The 26142-nt window shown below is 38.4% G+C and overlaps 1 protein-coding gene across 4 annotated transcripts in view; it reads right to left on the bottom strand.

The window, feature by feature from the left end:
* Positions 1 to 26142, bottom strand: part of RYR2 (ryanodine receptor 2) — a 737385-nt gene that overhangs the window by 263038 nt on the left and 448205 nt on the right. For all 4 annotated transcript variants that reach the window (XM_030556966.1, XM_030556967.1, XM_030556968.1 and 1 more), the window contains 10 exons: positions 25946 to 26032; positions 23366 to 23592; positions 20579 to 21380; positions 17898 to 18098; positions 16734 to 16839; positions 11998 to 12141; positions 10998 to 11271; positions 4697 to 4811; positions 3576 to 3708; positions 1281 to 1384 (listed from right to left, as the gene is read on the bottom strand). In XM_030556966.1, coding sequence (XP_030412826.1) covers positions 1281 to 1384; positions 3576 to 3708; positions 4697 to 4811; positions 10998 to 11271; positions 11998 to 12141; positions 16734 to 16839; positions 17898 to 18098; positions 20579 to 21380; positions 23366 to 23592; positions 25946 to 26032 — 2193 coding nt within the window. The remainder of the gene's footprint in view (positions 1 to 1280; positions 1385 to 3575; positions 3709 to 4696; positions 4812 to 10997; positions 11272 to 11997; positions 12142 to 16733; positions 16840 to 17897; positions 18099 to 20578; positions 21381 to 23365; positions 23593 to 25945; positions 26033 to 26142) is intronic.

Raw genomic sequence — 26142 nt, 5'->3', positions numbered from 1 at the left:
TGATCCTGCTTCTTCGTGAACATCTTTAAGATCCAGCCTTTCTGTAAGTGCAGATAGAACTCCCATCTAAACCTTCTTCATCTCAGGTCTTGACTACAGCAATCACCTCCTTGCTAGCCTTGGCAAATGCCATCTTGCCCTTCTTAAATCCATTCTTCCTGCTGCAAAGATCATCCTCCTGACTTGCAGTTCCTGCTATTTCTCCCTCCTGCTTCTCTCCACTAGTCCCCCTCCTTCTCCACATAAAGCACAAATTACCTGTCTACACTTTTATGGCCCTTCAGAACTTAGCCCCATCCTACATTTTATGATATTGAGATGTCCTCTTTGCTTTACCAACCTTTAATGACCACTAGCTCAATCTTCCTTTAAACACATTTGCACTTTCTCTCAGGCTGCCCTCACACATGAGAGGAACGCCCCACAAAAATCTGCAAAGTCCTTAACATTTTCTTCTTCAAGCGCAGATCTACCCTAGAAAATTTTGCCTGTTTACCTACACCAGAACACTTGAACCAATGAAACCGTCCCAGCGCAGACACCGTTATATCAGTATAAAACTGCTTATACTATTATGGCTTATACCAATTCGGGGAACTGGCATAAGTACTTTTATACCAATATAACTATGCCTACACTAAAACAATGAGGAGTCCGGTGGCACGTTAAAGATTAACAGATTTATGTGGGCATAAGCTTTTGTGGGTAAAAAACCCACTTATTCAGATGCATGAAGACTACCCTGGAGCTTTTATTGATATAGCTATGTTGGCAAAAAATCACTGCCTTATCCAACATAACTACTATGCTGGTAAAACTTTTAAGTGTAGATTAAGTCCCAGTACCTCCTTAAAACTCACTTCTGCTGTGATGCCTACAAAACACTTGACAGTGGTTATGCGGCTGAAGTGGTGTAATAGTTAATTGTTACTTTGTGCACCCCATATGTGTTATCTTTTGTCTCATACTTTAAAATGAAGCTCTTTGGGACAGGGACTGTATTTTTGTACTGTGCCTAGGACAATCTGGTCTGCGCCAAGACGGGGGTCTCTAGGTACTACTGCAAGGCACATCATAACATTTTTCCACTGAGTAAATTTAAAGTTTTCAAATTGAAAATGTTTGAAAGCCTAGCACAGATAATACAAATAGAAGTATAACATCTCCAGGAAATATATGACTTCAGTTAATCCATTACTTGTAGTTATAAATGCATGTTGATTCATATTTTATGCACATACACACATCCTGGGAAAATGCTAGAAAATATTGTCATTAACCTTCTCCAGGTCAGGCTCCCTTAAAGCTAGTGCAAGTTCATTGTTATCCATCACAGATGCTGCTGCAACATCTAGAGGGGTTGATCCTCGCATAGAAGGGGAAGCTGTTAATAAAACAGTTGTCAAAGTTAGTCATTTAAGTAAAAAACAATAAAGACTCAATAGCTTATAAAAATGCAAACATGTATCCATAGGAAAAATATATTTACCATTAAAGTTATAATAAACTATGGGGCAAACATCTGAGGTTTAGACACTAATAACCAACTAGTTGCTGAAAACCCATGCAGTTGTATGTGTATAATTTCTAATATGTGTGAAAAAAAAAGAAAAAAGAGATGGCTGACAATTCAAAAATTTGATAACAGACCACGAACCCCAGTGATGACTGAACCTGGTGATATTCTAAACAAAAAGAGCTCTCAACCATGCCTGCAGTGAGGGGCTATGCATGCCTGTTGTATTATTTGCCTGTTTGTGTATGCTGGTTGTGTTGTTGCGTGGGTGGTTGCGTTTTGCTGAGAGGGTTATATGGATGGCAAATGAAGCATGTGTATTGTCATGAGGGGCTGTGTGTATTTGGGGTTATGATGTGCTCTGGTTGTGTTCTTGGGCAGGTGGTTTTGAAGAATCGTGACTGTTGAGCCAAATAATGCACCTTTGTGCAGTCTCCTTCATACAACCAATGAAATCATTGCATAAAATTAGCTGCAGAGTAAGGGTGGTGATTGGTTGACTTACCTTTGATATCACAATGGTCTAGGACTCTTGGCATGCAGAGATACATGCCTTACTGTAGCTACACACTGAGTGAATATAATGAATAAAGACAAAATAACTCAACTTCAAAATTGGATAGTAACAAACCGTGAAACCCAGTGATGATACAGCCTAGTGATATTTTGAACTAACAGAGCTCTCAACAATGCTTGTAGCTGTTTCTATCACTTCACACTGACAAATAGACATTCAAGACACACTCAGGGGACAACCTCAGAATTTTATTACACAGATACCACTTCACTATTTTTTTTTTTACCAGTACCATTATTAACACTACAATATAAGCGTTCATGGTACTGAACTTTTCAGGTGTGTGCCTCATATCAAGTTCCCTTGTAACCTTGTGTTTTCATTCAATGAGAACTTTATGGAAAATTATCTTTTTAGTCTACAAATATAAATGCTTCATTTCAGGTAGAAGATGATCACTGTTTTAGAGGGGAGAGTGAGTGGAAAGTTTAAAGAAAATCCATTTGGACACTGAGTTATGGATAACTGGAAAATATTTTTCAGCTTTAAAATAAAAGATTTTTTCCCCTTTTCTTAAAAAATGGAAATTAAATGCAACTCCCCCAATGTTAACATAATATTAGCAAAAGTTCTCACAGTAACATTAACTAACCCCAGTAGAAACACAATTTAACTATTTTCACTCTAAACATACTTTTGGGCTATGCTCCTGACATACAAAAATATGCTAACCACGAAAAATATGGTAACTAAATTTCTGAGCATGAAAATAATCAGATACAACTATGCTGTCCAGAAGAAAAGCACTAAAATAAAACAGAAGTGGATTTCACATTTCTGTGCCATTTCTGAGCCTCAGCATAAGCATCATGGATAAGTTAATGTTAGCATGAAAACCTTAATTTAAGATTCAGTTGTGAACTGCCTATCACACCCATGCAAGTGAACAAGCACTGGATACTCTTCCATCCCCCTTGTACAGATGAGTAGACCCTTTGCTCTGCCTCTTCCCTGTACAACCCAGAGCCTCTTGGCCTGCATTCATTGGGAGAAAAGCTGTACCAGGAAAATCTCTACAGAAAGGAGGAAGCAGGCATTGAACGGTTACTCTTACAGTTAAACTGTTCTGTAAAAGACCTTCAGCTCCTGGAGCAGCACAAATAGACTCTGCCCTTTACATGGGGGGCAGGGGAAAGGGGTAATTACAAGGTGCAATCCAACCCAAAGGCATGAAATGATATTCTTGCTGAAATTTGTGTCCATAATTTTGAACTCATGTAGGGTGGGTCGCTATTTGTTTATGGGGCTTTCTGCATTTAATAATACAGTTGCGTAATATCTTTTTCACATTTAATAATATAGAAAGTTGTTTTTAAAAAAAATCATGCTGCCAAGCGGAATGTTGTGGGAAGGACTGTTTTAAACATGGGGTTTGGAGTTTTTTCTACTGTTTTTCTGTTTGTTCATAACTTATAAATCAATGAAAATGCTTAAAGCTGTATTTTACACACAATTTAGGATAGATTTTATGTTACTACTTACCAAGCCCAACACTGCTGTTTTCCAATAAGTAACTAAGATGATCAAACATAGCCTTTTGATTCTGCCTGCTGATGCGGCAGAAATAACATAGAAAACGACAGCAATTTGCCACCATCTTAGGAAAGGTGATTTCCTAGACAAACAAGACTAAGTTAGAGCTGCAAAAATGTATAAAAATCACCAAAAAATCATTGTATGCTGGGTCCTTTTACATATTTGTCTTCAGGTTGTTATTTTTTTTTTTAACACAATTAGGTTCCAATCCTGCAAAATGATCTTCCAAGGGCAGACCTCATTGAAATTAATGGGGCTCTGAGCAAGTGCATGGTTCATTAAGTTTATTTGCACAGATTGTGGCCTTAACAAGAAAGAGAACTGGATTCACACCTAAACCCTAGATTCAAACACTGAAGTATGGGAAAGTTCAGAAGTAGAGACTGATGTTACAGCCATCTCTAATCAGATGTTTCCAGAAAAATGTTTTACTTTAAAACACTCGTCATTTTTGAAATCCCTAAATATACCTATTGCTTATATAACAAGAATCTTTTCCACATACCATGCAGATCAAGAGTCTTTTGAAGCCAATACCTATAAAATATACCAGAGGGTAGCCGTGTTAGTCTGGATCTATAAAAGCAGCAAAGAATCCTGTGGCACCTTATAGACTAACAGACGTTTTGGAGCATGAGCTTTCATGGGTGAATACCCACTTCGTGGGTATTCACCCACGAAAGCTCATGCTCCAAAACGTCTGTTAGTCTATAAGGTGCCACAGGATTCTTTGCTGCTTCTATAAAATATAGTAAGCTATAAATGCTTATGGCTGTCCTTCCTTTCCCGTGTGAGAATACAGTACTGCTCTTATTTTATTCCAAATTCACAAGCAAAAAGGGATCCTTGTAATGCAATATTATTAAGATCATAATTAAAAGATATACAACTTTTTCTATAAAAGGTGATTCTATTCACTAAGAATTTGGCCCTATATTGTGCTAATGGGAAAAGAATGGGAGTTTAGGGCTTTTAGCACTTCCATGAGTTTCTGAGCACCTTTCAGGATCAAAGTTTTAAAAGACCACATTCTAAATTCTCTCTCTTCTGCCACTGAAATTCTTTACCTTGGATTCTCCTCCGCCGAGTACATTTACCATCACTTCCATGACAGTCTCATGCATTCCCAGAGCCCTCATAAGATTAGGATGTTGGTAAAACACTTTATTATTCATGATGTCTCTATAAAGAAACATAATAAGAAAAGAGATTAAAATGAACTGTTCAGGGAACACATATTAATTTCTCTGTCACAAGATACTCACACAACTACCAGTCTGAAGAACAGGCCTGCTCTTGCTGTTCTTACTTAGGTATAATCCCCAGTGTTTGCACAGAGACAGAAGGACTGGGCACAAATAAAGTTGTGTTAAAACTTATTGAATTTTATTGATTGAGTTCAATGCTTGTAATTTAATGGAATGCTAGAAAATACACAAAGGGTTGAAGGCTTATTTCACTGTATATTATTACCAACATCAAATGTTCTCAAAGCCACATGATGCAGAGATCATAAGTCAAGTTAGAGGCCTTACTGCAAACAGTGGAAAATAGTTCGTCGTGATCATGGAATGACATTTCATCTCCTAATAGGTTAGCTGGATTTCAGCACATTCATACAGTTCATGCATTCAGTGCACCTGTAATACATACATACCAATCTGATAGAACAGAACTCCTAGGGCTGTGTTCAGCAAAAATGTCATGCAGCTTTCGTACCAGGTGCTCAAGATTCCCTCTTCAACCACACACACTGAACAATTTGGGAGATCTTGTCTGAGTTATAAAAGCCGCGACAGTGCAGAAGGTGGGTGGCATTAGACTTAGTCCGGTCCTCAGGATCATGTCATCCCCTTTTCTATGTGTTGCAGAAGGTGACAAAAATTGCAGGAAGGGTTTTCTTATGGCCTATAATCTGTCAAGGTGAAGTAAGTAGAGCCAAAGAGGCATCATTCCACCAGCCTCTGACTGCTTGCTGGACACCATACAGTCCATGGGCTGAGGGGTAATGTGACTGGATGGCATAAAGGGGGGTGACAAGTAGAGATATTCTCTGCAGCATCATTCCATATAAAACCCACAAGGAAATTGACCAAGGGGCAGGCAGACAGGCATTTGGTTCTGAGTGGGTGGAGGAAATACCCAAGGGGTCGTGCAAAGGTCTAGCACCTTTCACAAAAGCCCCAGGATTAGTAGCATTTCCTCATGGCTTTAGGACATCCATAGGGTTAGAGGGCCATGACCAAGGAAATGGTGGATTCTCCATCAATTGAAGTCTTGATTTAAACACTGGATGTCTGTCTAAAAGATATGCTTTAGTGCAGACAGAAGTTATGGGCTTGAAGCAAGAATTGTTGAGTGAGGTTCTATGGCCTGTATCATGTAGGAGGTCAGAGTATATCATCGTAATGGTCCCTGCTGGCCTTGAAATCGGTGAATCTAACATTTCCCTGACATTCCCACCCCACAGGCATGTGCCACCTCCTTTTTTTTTTTAGTTAACTAAAGCCTAAATCTGATATTTACTCTAATTTATTTTCCTGCCACATAAATATTGCTTAGTACTGTATACTAAGTAATTTACATAGATGTAACCAATATGATAATTCATAAATATAACATCCTGGATTACCCCTATAAAACTGGTCAGACTGCTAGACGTGTTTTTTAATTAAAAAAAAAGATGTTAATAAATAAGAGTCATAGTGAAATAAAAGCCCAATATGGTTCTCTTGCAGAATAGCAATAAGATTTCCACAAAGAGAAATACAGTGCAGCAAAACAGGAACAGTGGGTAAATGATAATAATAAATTAACCAGTCTAAGCCCAGTCCTGCAGTCCTTACTCCCACTGAAGTCACTGTGAGCTCGGCCTGAGTAAAGAATGGAAAATGGAACCCAAAGCAATGTGACAATGAAAGCTTCAATTATCCATTAAACAACAATTATTCTGCAGTCAGAGTTTCTGAGATTCATTCTGTCTAATTAAAAGATTGTAGTATACATGACGGAAGTGAAGGAATTTTTTTTTCCAGTAGCAGAATGCACCTTGGCAAACATTGTCCCAAATAACAGCACTAGCAGTACTGGTACTGTAGAAATGTGCCTGTTACATCTCCATGCGTCTTAGGGTCTGGGTAGCAAAGAGAATTTACAACACATCTACACTGCCTCATAATTTGGACTACAGAGATGTGAACAGCAGTACACCCCGAAGTACTGTGCTGTAACATCCCCGTGTGGCTGCTGCAGGCATGAACAAAAAGGTTCCTACTTCACATTGACGTACTCCTTTTCAAACAGGACTACATTGATGCAAAATAGGAACCTTTCAGTTCATGCCTGTAGCAGCCACACACAGGAGTTACAGTGCTATTCACTCCCCAATAGCCCCAACTTCAGGGCAGTGTAGACATGTCTTTAGTTCCAGTTATCCTCTTGTCTTCAAGTATTAGCCACATAAAGAACAATAATCATAAGAACTTTACTGTTTTTCCAATAAATATTAACCTGAGTGAATTACTGCTCAAGAGCACATTCTGTCCTTTCTACTGCATTTCAGCTATGCAGCTTTAAACATGGGCACCAAGTTTGAAATTTACAGTGTCAATATTATTTTACATAAAGATGGAGATGTCTAATAAACATGAATATTTTTTAAAGTAATTACAATTTAAAAGCTGTAGCAAGCCTTCAAATTATACACAACCTAGAAATAAATTTGAAAGCAATGTGCCTCAGGTCAGAGGGAAAATAACTAGATAATTATAAATGAGGCAACAGTATTGTTAATTCTCCTGATAATACTGTGTCTTGTGATATTTTTTGTTGTTCTTTTAGCTTCTGCTCCTGGAGTTATTTGATTATGTAACTCAGCTTTAGTTAAAAAATGGTTGTGAAGAAAAGCTTGAAAACATGAACACTAAAATCTCAAAAACCAGATGCATCAGCCACACTACATAATCTCTGCAGCATAGCTAACAACTGTGTCATTACTGGCAGTGCTCAACTCTAATAGCCCCTAATGACTTAGGTGCCTCCTCTTCCTGTTCCTCAGACAAGCCTTCAGGTGGAAGTTACTATGGGATCTGTACCAGGAATTTCAACCCAGGAAAGCTGCTCATGCTATGTGCCACTCCCTGCACCTACTGTGTGTGCCATGGGCCATGACTTGTCAGAAAAGAGGGGCGAAGCAAATCTTTCAGGGAGGCCACAGGCAGGCTGGTTTGGCTGTGTTCAAGGATCTTAACTTTCTTATTCCTCTGAGTGACCATAGACTCTTCTATCTCTACACCATATCGTGGCTTAGATTTTCCTCCTTTATTGGGAACTGAGCAGTCCTGAACACGTAAGACACTTCAAGGACTGGACAGTGGTATCAAGACCACAGGCTGTTGAAAGCATAACTCTTACAATACTTGGCATAATTACTGAGCATATTATAAAGTGTGACACCTCAGAAAGACTCTGCAGTATTTTGTGAAACAACGTTATGATGAAAAGGACCTGAAGAAGAGCTCTATGGAGCTCAAAAGCTTGTCTCTTTCACCAACAGAAGTTGATCCAATAGAAGATATTACCTCACCCCCTTGTCTCTCTATTATGATAAAAAAGAAAATTGTGACTTTAAATATGATTGAGCAATGCTCCCATTTATCCATGGTAAGAGCGGGATAATTGACACCGCATTCCTCACAAGACTTGACACACTTATCAGAATGAAAGTGAGGCTTGAGCAAAGATTAAATATCGTCAGCCTTTTCATTAAGACAAACATCCTGGTCTCATCTCTCAGATGGTCAAAAGCTATTTTACTGCTAGCTGTACTCCCTGGATATAGGAATGGTTAGAGACAACAGAAACATATTTGTATCTTCTTTTCTGGTGGAAAATAATGAATGGAATTGTTTTCCTTATTACTTTTAAACATCTAGCTATGATATATCTGCCTCATATTTATTTGAGATAAAATGTAATTGGTCACTGCACTTACAATAATTGATGCATTGCTCTTTTCAGTGAGCAGCTAGTATGCACTCTGCAAGTGTTGACTTCATGAATCAATTAAACTATTATCTCTGGTTTTCAATTGCATAATTTAGTTAAATACTAGCCATCTATCAATCCCACAGAGGTGCTATGTACATGGCCAGTTACCTCTGGAACTGTTAAGACAGGGTACTTTGAGCTCTTTGACATGAGAACAGATCACTTAAGGGCTATCTTATCAGTGTGTGTGGATTTAAGAATGGATACAAGGTGATACATAGAAAAAGTGTTTAGGGCAATTTGAAAATGTATACTCTGAATTTTGGTAAAATTAAACCAATCCATCAGATATGTAACAAGCTTAAACTTGAACTAGGATAGAACTTTTCTGAAGAGTTTGAGACAAGTCAGACACAACATTTCAAGAATATAAGAGTTCAAAATTGAGCTGATTTAATTTGAGGAGGGATCACCAAGGGCAGCCCAATAGGCCCTCATAGGAGACTCCTCAAACAAAGGTAGGTGGAAGAGTCAGAGGAGATCATGGCCTGCTCCTACCAGAAGATGATGGGCAAAGTATCAGACCCCTACACCAAATATAGAGAATGGAATGCAGGGTAAAGGGGGCAAAAATGACACATAGATCACTGACAATGAGTTGAGGCATCCCCCAGTTCCAACCTTACTTGGATCTGGAAGTCTGCTTGGAGCAGATGGGTGCCTGGATCTGTGGCTTTTATGATACCTTCAAGTTCCAGGATCTAGGCCTGAGAAGCATTCCTGGATCTGCCACATTTTTCTCTTATGGCAGAGGGGAATAGATCTGAGGACTCCCTATGGTTATTAATCATATACCTACAGAGAAAAGGTCAGAGTTTTAGTGGCTTACTTGGTAATGCAAATAATTAAAATAGTACTAACTACATTACAAGAGTTAAAATGCTTACATTTTAATATATATATATATAGTAGGATTTCATTATAAATAATGAAATGCAAGTATAATTAGACCTACACAGAATTACAAATTTCAGTGGAAGAAAACGTAGGGAAGTTTTAATTCAAGTAGACAGATGCTATCTCATTAAATTAAAATCACTTCTGACCATACTTCTCTACTGACTGTCAGACTCTGGAGGGAATCTCACTGCTGCTCATAAAAGTACATTGCAATAAAATAATGCCACCAAATATATAATGCTTGAAGCCACATACAAAGAGAGGAAAATGTAAGAGGCAAGCTGACCAGCATTTCCTGTGAGGTACAGAGCATGCTCAGCTCATCATGAAGTATCAGAGTTAAGAGATGTGTACAGAGTGTAATTGCTACTGAAAAGTCAAATATATTTCAATAATTACCACCAAAGGCATTTCTGAGGAACTAAAATGTTCCTGATGTGTCAAAACAATGGTGCAACTTCATACATAAAGTTGGGGTTATTTAATCAGGACTGAAAATGCTCTGGGTCCATAGTCAACATGAGGGGGAACATAAAAAGGGAGTAGTTTTGGATGTGTCCTCTAGGTGTGCTCTGCTAGGTGCAAGGTCTAATAGTGGGAAAGCTATGGGACTGGCAGAGGAATCAGTGTGAGGATTAAGGCTGGGTAAAAACTTCTTTTTTGTTCTCCTACACAACTAATGGCCATTACATAGCATTCAGGGCTATGCTGCTTCAAGAGGACGGAAAACACTGCCTCAAGCAACAATAAAAAACTGAAGTGGAAAATCCAATTCTTCCCTTTTAGTGAATTCAGAAACATGAATTTGTGCTGGCAGTTAGAAGATTTATGGAATACACTGGGGTCTGAGTGCAATCATGACTCTCCTAGTAGCTGGTTCCATCAGCTACAAAGCCCATTAACATCTCACAAATAAATGTATTCTCCTTAAACTTAAGTGGATGAAACCTCTGGCTTTTGGCGTTGAAAGTCCCAGGGTGACCTTTACTGATGGCTGGGCTATTTATATGCGTATGCAGACTCTATCTCTTCAATTTATAGAAAGGTCTAAATGCTGATCCTGCTTGTATCCTTTAAAGTGAAGTTATAGTGTCTCAAATATGACTGATACATTACTGTAGGACTTTAAAGCTCTTCACTTTTGCTTCTCCCCTCTATGAATTTTCCACAAAGATAAGACCTTATAGTGCAGTATACTACTATTCAAAAGACATTTTTGTTAACAATGCTTTAAAGCCTAGATCTTAGAACTACTGAAGCTCCTATCTATTGCAACCCAAAACTTCTTTTAGTCTCCTTAAACCAAACAGACATATTTATAGTCAAACAGTATGCTTAACCCAAGTGATAACAATGAGACAAATAATTGGAAAAGTAAGAGATCTGTCAATCAAATGTTACTGTACTCCAGTGATTTACCCTAATCCACGAATCATAAGCTTCTCTTCCTCCTTGCCCATTCTGACGCTGAGCAAGGAACGGATCTGGCCCAGGGATGCCAAGAGGTTGATTGTATCTTCCACTGATACACCATTTATGGTGTAGGTCTTTGGTAAGCTTCTAACCAGACCACCGATACCATCATACTGCCGATGCAGCAATACAAACATGGCCCTCACTAACTCCGGATCCTCTATTACTGACTCCTGAGCCCAGCGTACCATGGTCTCTGAAATCAATTGCTGAAGAGTGGCTAAAAAAGAGTGAAGAATGAAAAAAATCAGAACTAATTTCTCATGTTTCTAACAGTATCTTTGAATGCATTATACAGCATATTAGAATTAGCACAATCTAGAAAAAAAACTATTCTTGTTTTCTTAACAGGCTGAGGTACAATGTAATACATTGTGTCAAGTGGAAAATATGCCATTAGAGGAAAAACAAGTAGTAATATTTTGCTGCAAGAAGCTAGCTTTAAAGTTATAGATATTACTACTGCGTAGGACAGTGTAAAAGAGCACGAAGTTATACTAGATCCTCACTGAAGAGTGACTGTACAGCAGTGGCCAGCTCCACTTCCAGATACTTTTTCCATGAGTTTTGAAAACATGACTCTTTATTATCATCTTTTTATTATTATTTATATGGTGTAGTATCACCATTGTCAGCTGCTGTTTATTGGACCATTAATTTAGTATACAGCAATACATATCTTCTTAAAAAAAGATAAGTGTTTTGGCTAACATTTCAGACAATACTTGGGCTGAAGTAACGATCCCATTGAATAACCAATATTGTACATACCAAAAACTTCAGTTAATCTGCTTTGAGTTCAAGCCATAAGATTAAAGGTACACACAGACGCTTCCCTTAAAATCTAACTTCCTCTGACACACAACATATATAGAGCTGCCAGAACTTTCCACCCCCTTCCCCTTCAGACCAGGACTACACTGGACTTTAATTTCATTTTACTTACAGGGCTTCTTAGCATCATTATCAACTGGTTTCTCATTTTGTTTCTTCTTTAAATATGTGACTTTTTCTACTAAGTACATGAGGCGACCTCTAATGGTTAAATCACTGTTTCCATCTAGGGTTCCATCTTCATTTAATTCAATTCCTGAAAGCAACAAATATTAAATCACTAAAAAAGTACAATTAAACAGATGAGAGCTGTGCTCAGTGTCCAAATGTGAAAATATAACCAAACTGATTTTGTTCTGCTCTGTTAGCTAAGTGTACTACAAACAAATAAATATACAGTACTGCTTCAAAAGAGCTATATCAGTTTAAAGGTTGGAGTAGAGGACTGGGAGCTGGGAATCCTGTAGTTACAATCTGCTTCTGCCATTTATGCACTGTGTGACTGTGGGCACTCTCTTAGCTTGTGTGCGCTTTAGTTTCCCCATCTGCAAAATGGGATAATACCTGAATTCCAGGGGATTTTGTGACACCTGACTGAGCTTTGTAAAGTATTTTGAGATCCTCAGTGGAAAGGCATTATAGAAGTGAGATTACTGGCATGGCTGTTAATTCATTTTTCAGTGAGTAAGTATGAGCAAGTAACTCCATTCATTATATCCTGGCACATGTGACAGGCAGGTTATTAGGAAAACCAAGGTGTGAAAATCCAAAATATGTTGATTTGATGCAAGATTTGTTTTTCATTTTTATGGTTTTATCTAAAATACGGTCATTTGAAACCTAAGGGTTTGGTCCAGGCTCATAACTAATATTAAAATGTTACGACTATATGAGTTCAAGGTGAAAATGTCATTTAGTATTTTTTTCAAATGCAGAATTATTCAACTTTTTAAAAATATGATGGTCACTTTTACAGCATGATTCTGCCTCACATTAGATCACTCTGCTTGCTCCTTTGGTATTTTTGATAAAGATGTTGGGTTGTTTCTAAAATTTATTTGCCTTTTTTCCATTAATTCTTATTTAGGATGTGATCTATTCCCTTTACAGGCTGTTTTATTGCATTTCACCGCATGGAAAATGTTAATGCATTGGTCATTGATAAGATTACAATTAAGTCATGGGTAATTTTTTAGTAAAAGTCACCTGTCCATGACTGTGCTATAAATACTCCTGATTAAATCTTATCTAGGGGCTACTGCTCTGGGGAACCCCCGGGAGGCTGCTGCCCTGAGGGGACCCTGGGGCCAGCCCCACTGGCCACTGCTCAAGCTATCCACAAGACCAGCAGCTTGTATGGAAATTGCAATCTGATTGGTGGAAATTGCTTTGAATTTAAGCAATTAAAAATAATGTAACTGAATTGTCTAAACCAGTTAGAGTACAGGAACACTCTACAGTTATTGATGCAAAAAATTCCAGTTCCATATGTCTGATTTGCAGAATATCAAAATGATTATTTTTTAACCAATACACAACATATGAATCCTCAAATTAAGACTGGCTGAAGTCATCATTAGCCAGTCATCTACAACCTAGAGTTGCAAATTTGTTTGTTTCCTTTTGACTACATAAATACATGTACTCTGCCCTACTATAATCTCTCTTCTCACTGGCTTTGGCATAGCTCTTTCATTTTTTTGTAGCTTTTCTTTTCCATTTAAAATTGAAATATTTAATTTGAAATGTCATAACAATAGCAAGAGTCCTTGAAGATCCCTCCTGTTTAAGACCCAATCCTGGAAGGAACTCAAGGCAAAAAAATCAATTGAGTTCTAGACACGTCTGAAGGCCTGAGTTAGGGACCCCTTCCAGGATCAGGGCATGAGTTAGAGGAAAAAAAAATCACATGACTCGGCTCCCGCTTTCTCCATGCGGGGAGGTGAGGGGGCAGAATTTAAATGTGGAATAGCTCAACTGCCACCTCCCTCTGCTGGTTGTCAACTGCTGATTCCTTTTACAAATTGAGCAGCTAAATTTTCCTGTTTTCTTGTAATTTACAGAGGAAGAGGTGATTTACAGAGGAAGAGGGCATAAATAACTTTAAATAAGAACATAAGAATGGCCGTACCGGGTCAGACCAAAGGTCCATCTAGCCCAGTATCTGTCTACCGACAGTGGCCAGTGCCAGGTGCCCCATAGGGAGTGAAACTAACAGGAAATGATCAAGTGGTCTCTCTCCTGCCATCCATCTCCATCCTCTGACGAACAGAGGCTAGAGACACCATTCTTCACCCATCCTGACTAATAGCCATTTATGGACTTAACCACCATGAATTTATCCAGTTCTCTTTTAAACACTGTTATAGTCCTAGCCTTCACAACCTCCTCAGGTAAGGAGTTCCACAAGTTGACTGTGCGCTGTGTGAAGAAGAACTTCCTTTTATTTGTTTTAAACCTGCTGCCTATTAATTTCATTTGGTGACCCCTAGTTCTTGTATTATGGGAATAAGTAAATAACTTTTCCTTACCCACTTTCTCAACATCACTCATGATTTTGTATACCTCTATCATTTCCAAGCTGAAGAGGCCTAGCCTCTTTAATCTTTCCTCGTATGGGTCCCTCTCCAAACCTCTAATCATTTTAGTTGCCCTTTTCTGAACCTTTTCTAGTGCTAGAATATCTTTTTAGAGGTGAGGAGATCACATCTGTACACAGTATTCGAGATGTGAGCGTACCATGGATTTATATAAGGGCAATAATACATTCTCAGTCTTATTCTCTAACCCCTTTTTAATTATTCCTAACATCCCGTTTGCTTTTCTGACCACCTCTGCACACTGCGTGGACATCTTCAGAGAACTATCCACGATGATGCCAAGATCTTTTTCCTGATTCGTTGTAGCTAAATTAGCCCCCATCATATTGTATGTATAGTTGGGGTTATTTTTTCCAATGTGCATTACTTTACATTTATCCACATTAAATTTCATTTGCCATTTTGTCGCCCAATCACTTAGTTTTGTGAGATCTTTTTGAAGTTCTTCACAATCTGCTTTGGTCTTAACTATCTTGAGTAGTTTAGTATCATCTGCAAACTTTGCCACCGCACTGTTTACCCCTTTCTCCAGATCATTTATGAATAAATTGAATAGGATTGGTCCTAGGACTGACCCTTGGGGAACACCACTAGTTACCCCTCTCCATTCTGAGAATTTACCATTAATTCCTACCCTTTGTTCCCTGTCTTTTAACCAGTTCTCAATCCATGAAAGGACCTTCCCTTTTATCCCGTGACAGCTTAATTTACGTAACAGCCTTTGGTGAGGGACCTTGTCAAAGGCTTTCTGGAAATCTAAGTACACTATGTCCACTGGATCCCCCTTGTCCACATGTTTGTTGACCCCTTCAAAGAACTATAATAGATTAGTAAGACACGATTTCTCTTTACAGAAACCATGTTGACTTTTGCTCAACAGTTTATGTTTTTCTATGTGTCTGACAATTTTATTCTTAACTATTGTTTAGACTAATTTGCCTGGTACCGACGTTAGACTTACCGGTCTGTAATTGCTGGGATCACCTCTAGAGCCCTTTTTAAATATTGGCGTTACATTAGCTAACTTTCAATCATTGGGTACCAAAGCTGATTTAAAGGACAGGTTACAAACCTTAGTTAATAGTTCCGCAACTTCACATTTGAGTTCTTTTAGAACTCTTGGGTGAATGCCATCTAGTCCCGGTGACTTGTTAATGCTGAGTTTATCAATTAATTCCAAAACCTCCTCTAGTGACACTTCAATCTGTGACAGTTCCTCAGATTTGTCACCTACAAAAGCCAGCTCAGGTTTGGGAATCTCCCTAATATCCTCAGCTGTGAAGACTGAAGCAAAGAATCCATTTAGTTTCTCCGCAATGACTTTATCGTCTTTAAGAGCTCCTTTTGTATTTCGATTGTCAAGGGGCCCTACTGGTTGTTTAGCAGGCTTCCTGCTTCTGATGTAGAGAAGTGGTGATTATCTACAGCTTTGTCTTATCAGTCTCTAGGAGACTGAAGCAAAATTTAAACAGAAGGAACTTCTTAACTGGATCTGCGCTGTCCACAGATGCGTGTTTAACATTTAAAAAAAATTTTGTTTTTGTTTTGGTTTCTTTGCATTTACTTTATTTTCTTACAATGTTCAACATTTTGACACCAAAGAGACAGTTGCATATCATGTAGTTATTGTAACAAAAATATTTGGATTGAGCTTAAGCACCATTTTTCCTATCTGTCTTCAACAAAACCCCAAGCCTCAAAGTTTCAGTAAGTGAACTACCATGTTTTTTTAGCGTGTTCATTTTTCATTTTAATTTGTGTTTGGAGAACTGGAACAGTGAAGTCCATCAGCCATTTTATTGTGGTTAATAGGACCATAGTTATTTTGATAGAGTGAAATTCACCTATTGGTGAATGGGAGCAATTTACCTATGCTACTGAGGGAAAAGAGGAGCAACAGCTGCTATTCTAGCCCCAGAATATTACTGAAGAGCTATAGAGCTTCCCAATACTGACAGGAACTAGATTTCATTCACTAACCACAGAGGAGTACCACACAAGTTCCATTTATTTGGGGCTTGTATGGAATGAAATTTCCTCTTGTCGAATAAAATGTAACGTGTTTTCTTGTCTTCTGATCAGATGAGAGGGTTTACTTGTATTATAATGACTGAGGAATCCACACCCCCTTGTGTATTATCTAGCTACCTGTTGCTGACATAATTTAATGGGTAGCTTGGTTTTGCTAAAGTTATTGAATCTGGCTAATACAATTTCAGAGACAAAAACATTCAAAAACAGGGTTTACCACAATGTGTCATTAAGTCCTCATGGAACTCCAAGAGTTGATCTCTAATTTCTTCAGAGCAAGGACAATCACTTTTATCATCCTTAAAATTCAGAAGCATGTTAATCTTAAAAAGAAAGAACACAAAGGAAAGTTTAAAGCTTTGGGAGCATCTTTTTGAACACTGCAGTAGGCTAGAGGGGAATACGTAAAGCCAAGGATGCCTGGACTCCAAATATGTACTTTGAAGAGCAATAAAGTATCCACAGGGTTTACAGTTAATATGCAAATACTGCATTTCGTTTTTGCTCATTATCTCCATAAATATGTGCAAATAAGTTTTAAAACAATTATAGAAATTCTTTAGGTAAACTGAAATACACAAATACCAGAAGAACTATGATTTCTGAAGAGGGAAAAAAAATAGACATATAAGTAGAGTAAGTAAAAAAGATAATAAATGAGCATCAGTGTGATCTGGTGGCTAGAGCAAAGGATAGGAGTCAGGACCCCCAGGTTCTATTTCCAACTCTGCCACTAATTAGCTTTGCCACCTTGGTCAAATCATTTCATCTCTCTGAATATCAGTTTCTCTATGTTTAAAATGGGTTTAAAAGAGTGTTGTAAGGTTTAATTAATGAATGTTTATAAAGCATTCTGAAATCCAGAAACATATGTCTATGCTAAGTTTTATTATTACCACAGAACCTCATCTGAGAACTGCCTACTTTCCCATAATGTCATTGTACACATAGACATAAGAGCATGGCAAGGCTGTACTCTAAAAGCTTGTCTACACTGGGAAATTACATGGCACTAGACAAAGTTAGTGAAGATATATTAATGAACACAACATATTACTCAGTGTAGATAAAGACTATTGAGTTTAACATCACATCCTGTGATGTCATGTCATGATTATCCCTAGTGTGGACCTTAGGACTAACCACAACCAGCTGACTGACACAATGTTAAACATGACTTATCCTTGACTGCACTGAATATTGTACTTCATGTAAGTTTAAATACTTGAATTACCAGCATAGAGAAGGGTGAGAACCAAACGAAAATTTGAACGTTAGGACACAGGACTCTGACTGGGCTGGGATCCTACATCCCTGTTTTGGATGTTCTCTGCCACACCCAGAGTCTGGAAAAAGAATAACTGCCCATTTTAAGTGGTACCTGTTCTTGAGGCGGAGACCGAAACTCTTTTGTTTTCCTGGCTGTCAATGCGGCAGACATGTTTAAGGCCTGCATAACTTCATTATATCGGAATCGCTGATTCTCTTGAAGCTTAGCCACAAAATCATCAGAAAATGCTACAATGGCTTCTATCCGGTGACGTATCTGGCAGTCACAGAGGTACTGGAGTAGGTAACACATCTGAGAGAACACCAGAAAAAGGGCAACAAAAAGTAGACAAACTTTTAAAATATTCTCCACATATTTTGTTAACATATAACTGAGTGTGGGTACTGTAGACTCCAAGTGGTAAGGCAGAACCTGCTATCAGATGAATTGACGGCAATCTGCGACACAGTCATGCTTGAGTTAGTATTAGGTCTTATAAATTGCTATCTGCAGGAGAACCTTTTGCCTCAGAAACATATACAAGGACATGGGAATTGTGCTAGAGTAAATAAATAATAATATAGATTTAGACCCTGTCTATACAGCGATTTAGTGCACAGCAAGCTGAGGTGTGAATCTACAGTGCCATGCACTAAATGGCTGTTTGGGCCCATGCTCTTAGTCTCTATTTCCAGTGCATTTTGCATTTGTACCCAGAAGCTGCAGAATGCCCTATTAAATTAGACCCTTTTAGAAGTTAATTCTGACCAGATAACACAGTTGTTGCTAGGCTGATGGCTAATAATAATACCATTTTATTGGCAGTTTAACTCCATGATTTACTACCAGTAAAGATCCCCCTTAGGCCCAACTAATAACCACAGGGCAGCTCAAATGAGAGAGTGCAACTTACATGTCTGTTTTTTTGTATTTGGTTAAATGTTTCATCAGCACCCTCTCGTTTTTTGTTTTGGGAGAGAGTGTGTATATGCGCAAGTGAGAGATCATGCCAAAACTGTTGAAAATTCTGCTGTCTTTATGTAACATTTTTTGCTGATAGCACAGTAGATTTACAGGAAGAAGTGAACATATTATAAACACAGCTTCACAAGCAATTGTTATAGTAAAGATTTATTTTATCATCCAGTGCATCCTCTGACACTTTAGGATTATACTTTGCAATATTTTTTCTACTGAGTTGTCAATTCTACTTCTAAACCCTCTTTTTAAATACCTCCATTATAGTAAACCTCAGAGTGACAAACACCATGAGAATTGAGGTTGTTCATAACTCTGAACAAAACCTTATGGTTGTTCTTTCAGAAGTTTACAACTGAACACTGACTTAATACAACTTTGAAACTTTATTATGCAGAAGAAAAATGCTGTTTCCCTTTATTTTTTTAGTAGTTTATGTTTAACCCAGTACTGTGTTTGGTTTTGTTGTTTGTCTCTGCTACTGCCTGGTTGTGTACTTTTGGTCCAAATGAGGTGTGTGGTTGACTGACCAGTTCATAACTCTGGTGTTCGTAACTCTGAGGTTCTATTGTACTTCCCTTGGGAGGCCACCCAACAGTCAACCAAATTTGTCTGTTAAAGTTTTTTCTTATACCATACTGAGCTTATATGTTCCTTTTATTCATTCATTTCATTTCATTCCCCTTTGTTAGATTTCCTGTAGCACGCTTCCTCAAGGTTTATACCCTTCAACTATTTGTCCCTCTTAAAGAGCCAGGCTATATAATTCCTTTATCTTTCTTTATAAAATAATTACATCCATCTCTTATTCATTAAAGGTAAGGTCACCCAGATCAAAGCCTATGCACCACCTATATCCCAATTAATCTAATTTGATGGCTTCCAGTGATTTAATTGGTACCTAGACCTTATGCTCTCTCTCTGCTCAGGGGTAAATTTCATCCTAGAAAGCCATCCTAGAAAGCCATTTAAGACGGCTCACAGAAAGGGGTATTGCACAGTCACACTGTTTCAGGGCAACAATGGGAGGCATTCTGCCTAAACTGACAAAATGACTCCCGCAACTTCTGGGCATGTGGAGGCAGAATGACTATGTCTGCTACTATTCCAGTGCCGGTTCAGTCTTTTGTTGTTGTTGTTATTTAGTTGGTCTTTTTTTTTTCTCTGCTCTGTTGATGGGCCAGATTTTTTTTTTTTTTTTGGCTTGGTCGCTCCAGCGTGCACCAAAAATGGCTAAATGCCTGGCAGTTCCTGAATAAGCTCCATGTAGACAAGCCCTTAGCCCAACCTCTCCCATGCCCCATTTGGGTCTCCTTGAGCCTAACTCCCCCCACCCGGCCAGTCACTACTCAACTATGTAACAGCCAGGATGAAAATAACTCTTAGAAGCTGCTCTCACTTGGTTATCTACTAATAGCCACAATTCTCCAAAGAAAGTTGAAAGGAAAATGTAATAAATTATACAGAAGTCACTGCTTCTAAACTTATAAAACAATTCTATTTTTTTATTCAGAAGATATTTCCTACCTAATTCTGTTTTATTTATGTCAGATTTGGTTTGAAACAGGTCTCACAAGTCTACCAAGGCTACTGTTATCATAGGCCAATAAAGGGGATAATGCAAAATTATATCATCAATAGCAATTATATTTTTAAAACATAATGTAAAAAAGCACTAAACATGCACATGTGCCTGCAAAAAAGTGTGGCTTGAAATATGTTGCAAGACTGCTGTGTTCCTTGAAATACTTGACTGAAAGGAAGAAGGAAGTCTGAAATATACTAACAGCCACTTATAATGTCTTGGTCATTACCTGTAATTTTACTGGTTCAGGAAGTTTCATTTGAAGAAGACCTTCCTTCAGCACCCGCCCCCCTTTGACTTCTTCCTCTCCTCCTTCTGGCTTTAGATCCTCTGTACTCAACTCCTTCTCTGGCACTTCACTCTCAACCTCCTGGCTCATGCCTTCCTTGAAAACGCTGGGCTCAATCAGCTGTAAGATGTGTTTCAGATCCCCATTATGGAAGACTCCCATGATTAGCAGGGTGTAAAAAAGCTTGATGAGAGGGACAAATAGAAACTCTGTAGTACCCCCTACTGGATCTCTGACATGGAGGTTGCCCTCTTGAACAGCCTCAGTCAGCATCTCTATAGTTTTGGTCTTTAAGATATCCAGAGGAAATTCAGGGCTAAATTGATAGCACTCACTGCTAATGCTTACAAAACTGGGAGAGGAGAACCGGATTCTAGGTCGCAGTGAGGTGCTGAGTCCTATACCAGGGAGGCCATGTTTTTTGTTCTCATCAGGGAACAGAGTAATGCTCTTGGTCTCATCCGTCATCGGAACAATAAATTCATTATTCATCATTAACCTGGCCGTTGCGTAGATGTTGAGGTGGATGTCAATGAGTAAGTCATAATAGCCTGTGCGAAGCAAGCCTGGCATATACTTATTCTCAATGCCAAAGAGAAGCTGAGATTCATCCACATGGCTGCACATAGCATGTGCCACCCGGTTGTTCCCTAGAGCACAAACAGCTGAATACAATCGGAGGGTATGATAGTGAAATTTCAGCAATTCTTCCTGTTCTGTCAGTTCTAAAATATCTATAGACCTGTAGAGAAGAAGGGGAAATTTAGAGGAAGTTTCATATCAGTGCAGTAGCTAAGAACATAGGACTCAAAAAGAAAAAAAAGTTATTCAGAATTCTACAATTGTGCAACATGGGCAAATTAGCCATTGCTCTGGACCTTGACTTTCTGACATCCTGGCTTTCAAATAATTAAACTTGCAATTTTATAGACAATGGACGGCTTAAAAATCATGACCCAAGCCTTGAAATTGTTTAGACTGAATAAAAACTATCACTTCAAAAAACTCCAATAGTTTTCAGTGGGAGCAGGATCAGGCTGATTTATTTAAAACAAATTTCCCTTTAGATTTAGATTAGAAAAAACTATTTAGATAATTGAGAACATAAAGACAACATTCAAATTGAAATTTTCACTATTCATCTTTTCATTTCAGGTTGGATAATGAAAATAGATGACTCACTTTCACTTTTGGTTTCTCATCATCATTACTGTAATATTCTAGGCAATTTCACTTTCAGGTTCTTATACATTAGCACAATGATGCAACATTTGGGTCACAAATGCCGCAGGGGAATGCATTACATTTGTTTTGAAGTTTTATTCAAATGTTTCCTTTAGAATTCAACATGAATAAAACCACGGAAATACTTCTACTGGTCACAAGTTTTGTAAAAACTCACTTTTACAAAAAGTAATGTTGGGACTTTTCATAACATAAATGTAGGATTTGGGGTTTTTTTTACTTTCCTTCAATTTCCTTCTTTTTAAAAACAAAAACAAACAAAACCTATATGCACTGGAGTTGAGTAACAGTCTTACAGAGTCTTTCAGATTTGAAACAGCAGCAGCAATGGAGATTTCAAAACCATCTAGTTCATGAATATCTCTTGCTCTCATCTGTACATTTTAAAAAGTGAGATCAGATCATAATACAAGCTAATCACTTTTAGGGCTAAATCCTCCTCTCAGTGCCAAGACCAAGGAGTCAGGCATGCACACAGATTTCACGGGCAAAAAGAGACACCCTGCTCTGCTGCCAGCATGCCCGTCCTCAAACTTGACTGGTATCTGAGTTAGCCTCTCTGGCACACAGGTGGTGTGTCTGCTACTCTCCAGCTCCCCAACACCAGACCTGCTTCCTGTGCTGTGGAACCAAGCCAGTTCCACTCCCTCTGAGGCCCTTCACAGCCCTGGAAGGAGGAGCAGGATTTGCCCCACAACATTTTTTAACAAATATTCTCAAGCTGCACAGGACATTTAGGTTTTTCACGAGGGACCACAATGCACTAATTCTCACTCTCCACATATCCCATGCACAGGTCTGAAGATAATATATGTAAAACATAATCAAAACAGTTTATTCTACCAAGATTGGGTTTTGAAGAGCCTTAAAGCACACAGCATGTCAGAGTTGTTTGATTATTGCTAACACAAAAATTCAAGTAAATTACTAGACTACAAAAAACACTGAAAGACATTGTACACATTCACAAGATACAACTGAGGCTCCCTCCCATCTGACCTATCTAATACTTTGTAAGGATTAGTTTCAAGATGTTACCAGCAGCTTTGTACATAATTCCCCTCTCAGCAAAATAATATACAAAACAAAATCAAGCATGCATTGTCTGCATCTCTATGTAGTGCTGGCATCCACAAAAGCACATGCTCTCTCTGAGAAGAAAAAACCCAAATCTGTCATAAATGTTAATTGCCAATGTCTCTTTAATTCAAGAGATCTCTTTGTTGAACACGACTAGTAACAGTTTTATAAAACCAGTGATGATAGTTATGTGACCCAGTTAATAATTCACTAACTGAATTTAAATGCAGCCCACAAGAAGGGGTTATTTTCTAAGTCCTAATATATTATTTGTATTTATATATATTACACACATGCAAGAGAGAAAGAGAACTGTCTAGCAGACTATTTTCTTGCTACTTGTCTGACCTCATAAAACCCACACCTACTCGCATTCAATTTATACATACAAATAAAGCCTACCTGTTCTCTTCTGGGATATGGAGGGACATGAACTGCAAAGGATCCAAGCACTGTACCATCCAGCCTTGACGTTCACTGACTCGTGAGATATCAACCTTAAGAAAGTGGTTTGGCATTCTGCTCCACAGCACATGGGTCAAAAACTGGACATGGAGACGGGGAGGGCATTGAGGGACTGGGTTTTTATGCTCGCTTTTGAACAAGCCAGCAGACAATGGCATTACATTCTGGAGACAGCAAGAGAGGAGACAGTCAGTTTTATAATCACTAAAGGACAATGCGGTGTATGATAATACACAAGACAAATGTGCTGCAAACATATGAAATCAGTGCAATGAAACAAGCATAGTATGGTAAAAATGTAGCATTTTACGCAGCTCCCACAAAACAGGCTGGGGACTGCTGGCTCTCAAAGCAAAACATAAAACACTTAATAGAGCTTGCCTAAGGGGATGTCTTAGAGGTTTAGAATCTAGCTGCCTGGAAACCAGAGATATGAAAGCCAGTAATCTTTCACCCCCTCTAAAACCTCAGCCTTTCATTCCTCCAAGACAGGGTGCAAGTTCTGTGCAATTCAAATGTGCTAGAAGCAGGCGGTTTGGGTGAATCCTTGAAAACTGAAGCCCAATCACTTCTCTAGGGACATTAACGATCCCATGGCTCAGTTTGTAAGAGTAAGGGTTTTCCCTGGCATTTAGACCAAAAATTGTACCCCCATCGCCACCATCACAAGTTATTTATTATGCCCTCCTCCTAACTCAGAAGAAGCTGATTTCAGCATGAAGAATAGGATTTAGAGGCTTCCTTAAAAACTCTGTGCTAGTTCTTCTGGGCTGCAACCCTTGCCATGAGACTACAGAGTATCCCATACATATAAATTGGCTCTGAGCTAAAACAGACATCAGTGCATTGGATATATTTAAAAATGAAAATCCTCACCTTTTTTACCTATATACATTAGAATTTTATGAGTTTTTGATATTATTTATACTACCAATACTAATTGTTTATATTGCAATAGGATAGAAGTCTGGGTCAGGATCAGGCCCCCTTGGGCTGTAAAAACACATAAGTGGCAGTTCCTTCTCCAAGACGGCTTGCCACTCTCTTCTATTACAAAAAATCACTTCTCAAGACTTGTTGCTGACTGTTGCTCATTATTAAAGCCAAACCAAGGCCTTAATAAAGGCATTTTGAGCTTCAGAAAAAACAGGCACTGAAGGCTAGATTCGGCTCTGGTCCTCTGTAGATACACAGGGCAGTAAGGCCTCTACCACTCCCTGCCCAGCCACCTAGGACATGCCCAGATCGTGCCTCTGAGCATGGGATGGGAGAGATAGCAGGGGCTGCACAATCTATACATCCAGCTACAAGTATATGGGCAGGGAATGGACATGGAGTGGATGAGTCCTTAGTTTGCACAGCTAGCATTATACCAGTTAGAGTAGCTGGCTAAGCAGACAGACATGGAGTATGCTACATCGCCAACAGTATTTTATTAAATTACTCCCTGCAACAAAAGAAAAGATGGAGAAAGAATTGTGCCTCTCAAAGACACAATTTGTTCCTGATGCTCCTCCTGAGAAGGCACAGCAACATGCTGCCTCAGAGTAAGCCTGGAGACTCAGGCCATGTCTACATTAACACTTATGTCAGCAAAACTTTTGTCACTCTGGAGTGTGAAAAAATGCTCTCTCACCAACAGAGCTCGTTGAGCTGGTTTTATTATGCTGATGGGAAAGCTCCCTCCCATCAGCATAAAGTGGCTACACGAGCACTCTTACAGCAGCACAGTTGTATCGGTACAGCTGTGCCATTGTTAGCTTGTTAGTGTAAACATGGCTTCAATCCAGCACTAAATATCCCAAATCATTAAATTCAGCTAATACACACAGTAACTTTTGTGATACAAATATGCATATAACCATCATAACTGTTCTTTACTACAGAATGACAAAATATAATCAGGTTTGGGGAGTGAAATAATGAGAGTTATAGAAATTGACTAAATTTGTAGTAGTGACAGATAAAATGAGCACAGAGTCCCTTTCACAATGTGAATAGCACCCCATGTATTCACACTTCAGGAACATGTGATTTTATAATCTTATCACAAAAGGGTGAGATTCTTCCACAATGTTTGCGTTTATTTTAGCTGTGACTACCTTATATGTTCATACCAGATATGTGATGGCTTCAGAGAAGACATGATACGATCTAATGAATAAATAGTGCATACTTTAAAATTGACCTAGTCATTTTATTCATTGCATGACATACAGCATGAACGGTGACAAGCATAAGAAATAAATATTGCATTTACAGTTTGGAAATATTTAAGTTCTCACATGCAATCTTATCAACATTGTTTTATCCTGTGCCATAAGATCAAATTTCCAAGCCTACTTGCAGGCAAGAACCAAAATATGTGCCTTATACAATGCCATACTATACAATTGCACCAACTAAAATATCCCCAACACCAGAAACATACTTAATTTAACAAAAGAGCAGTAATTGGATGTTATCTGATATAACAATTAAGCTTATAGAGAAACGAGTAAGTGTGGTCTTATTTACCTTTATCCTTCCCAACTCAAACTGGAAAACATTGGGGCTTGTAGCTTGTGCAAATACTGCAGGAAATAACTTAGTACTTGGTTCAACCTGAATCACAAACAGAAATACACAGTGACTAAAGATAGCAAAATGCCATCAATGCTCAAAAATCTATCACTTGCTTATAGGCTGAAACTACTGTGTGAAACTCTAGAAGA

Source organism: Gopherus evgoodei, chromosome 3 (assembly GCF_007399415.2).
Source record: "Gopherus evgoodei ecotype Sinaloan lineage chromosome 3, rGopEvg1_v1.p, whole genome shotgun sequence".
NCBI lineage: Eukaryota > Metazoa > Chordata > Testudines > Testudinidae > Gopherus > Gopherus evgoodei.
The sequence above is the reverse complement of the archived record's forward strand: the minus strand, read 5'-3'. Positions and strand labels throughout refer to the sequence as shown.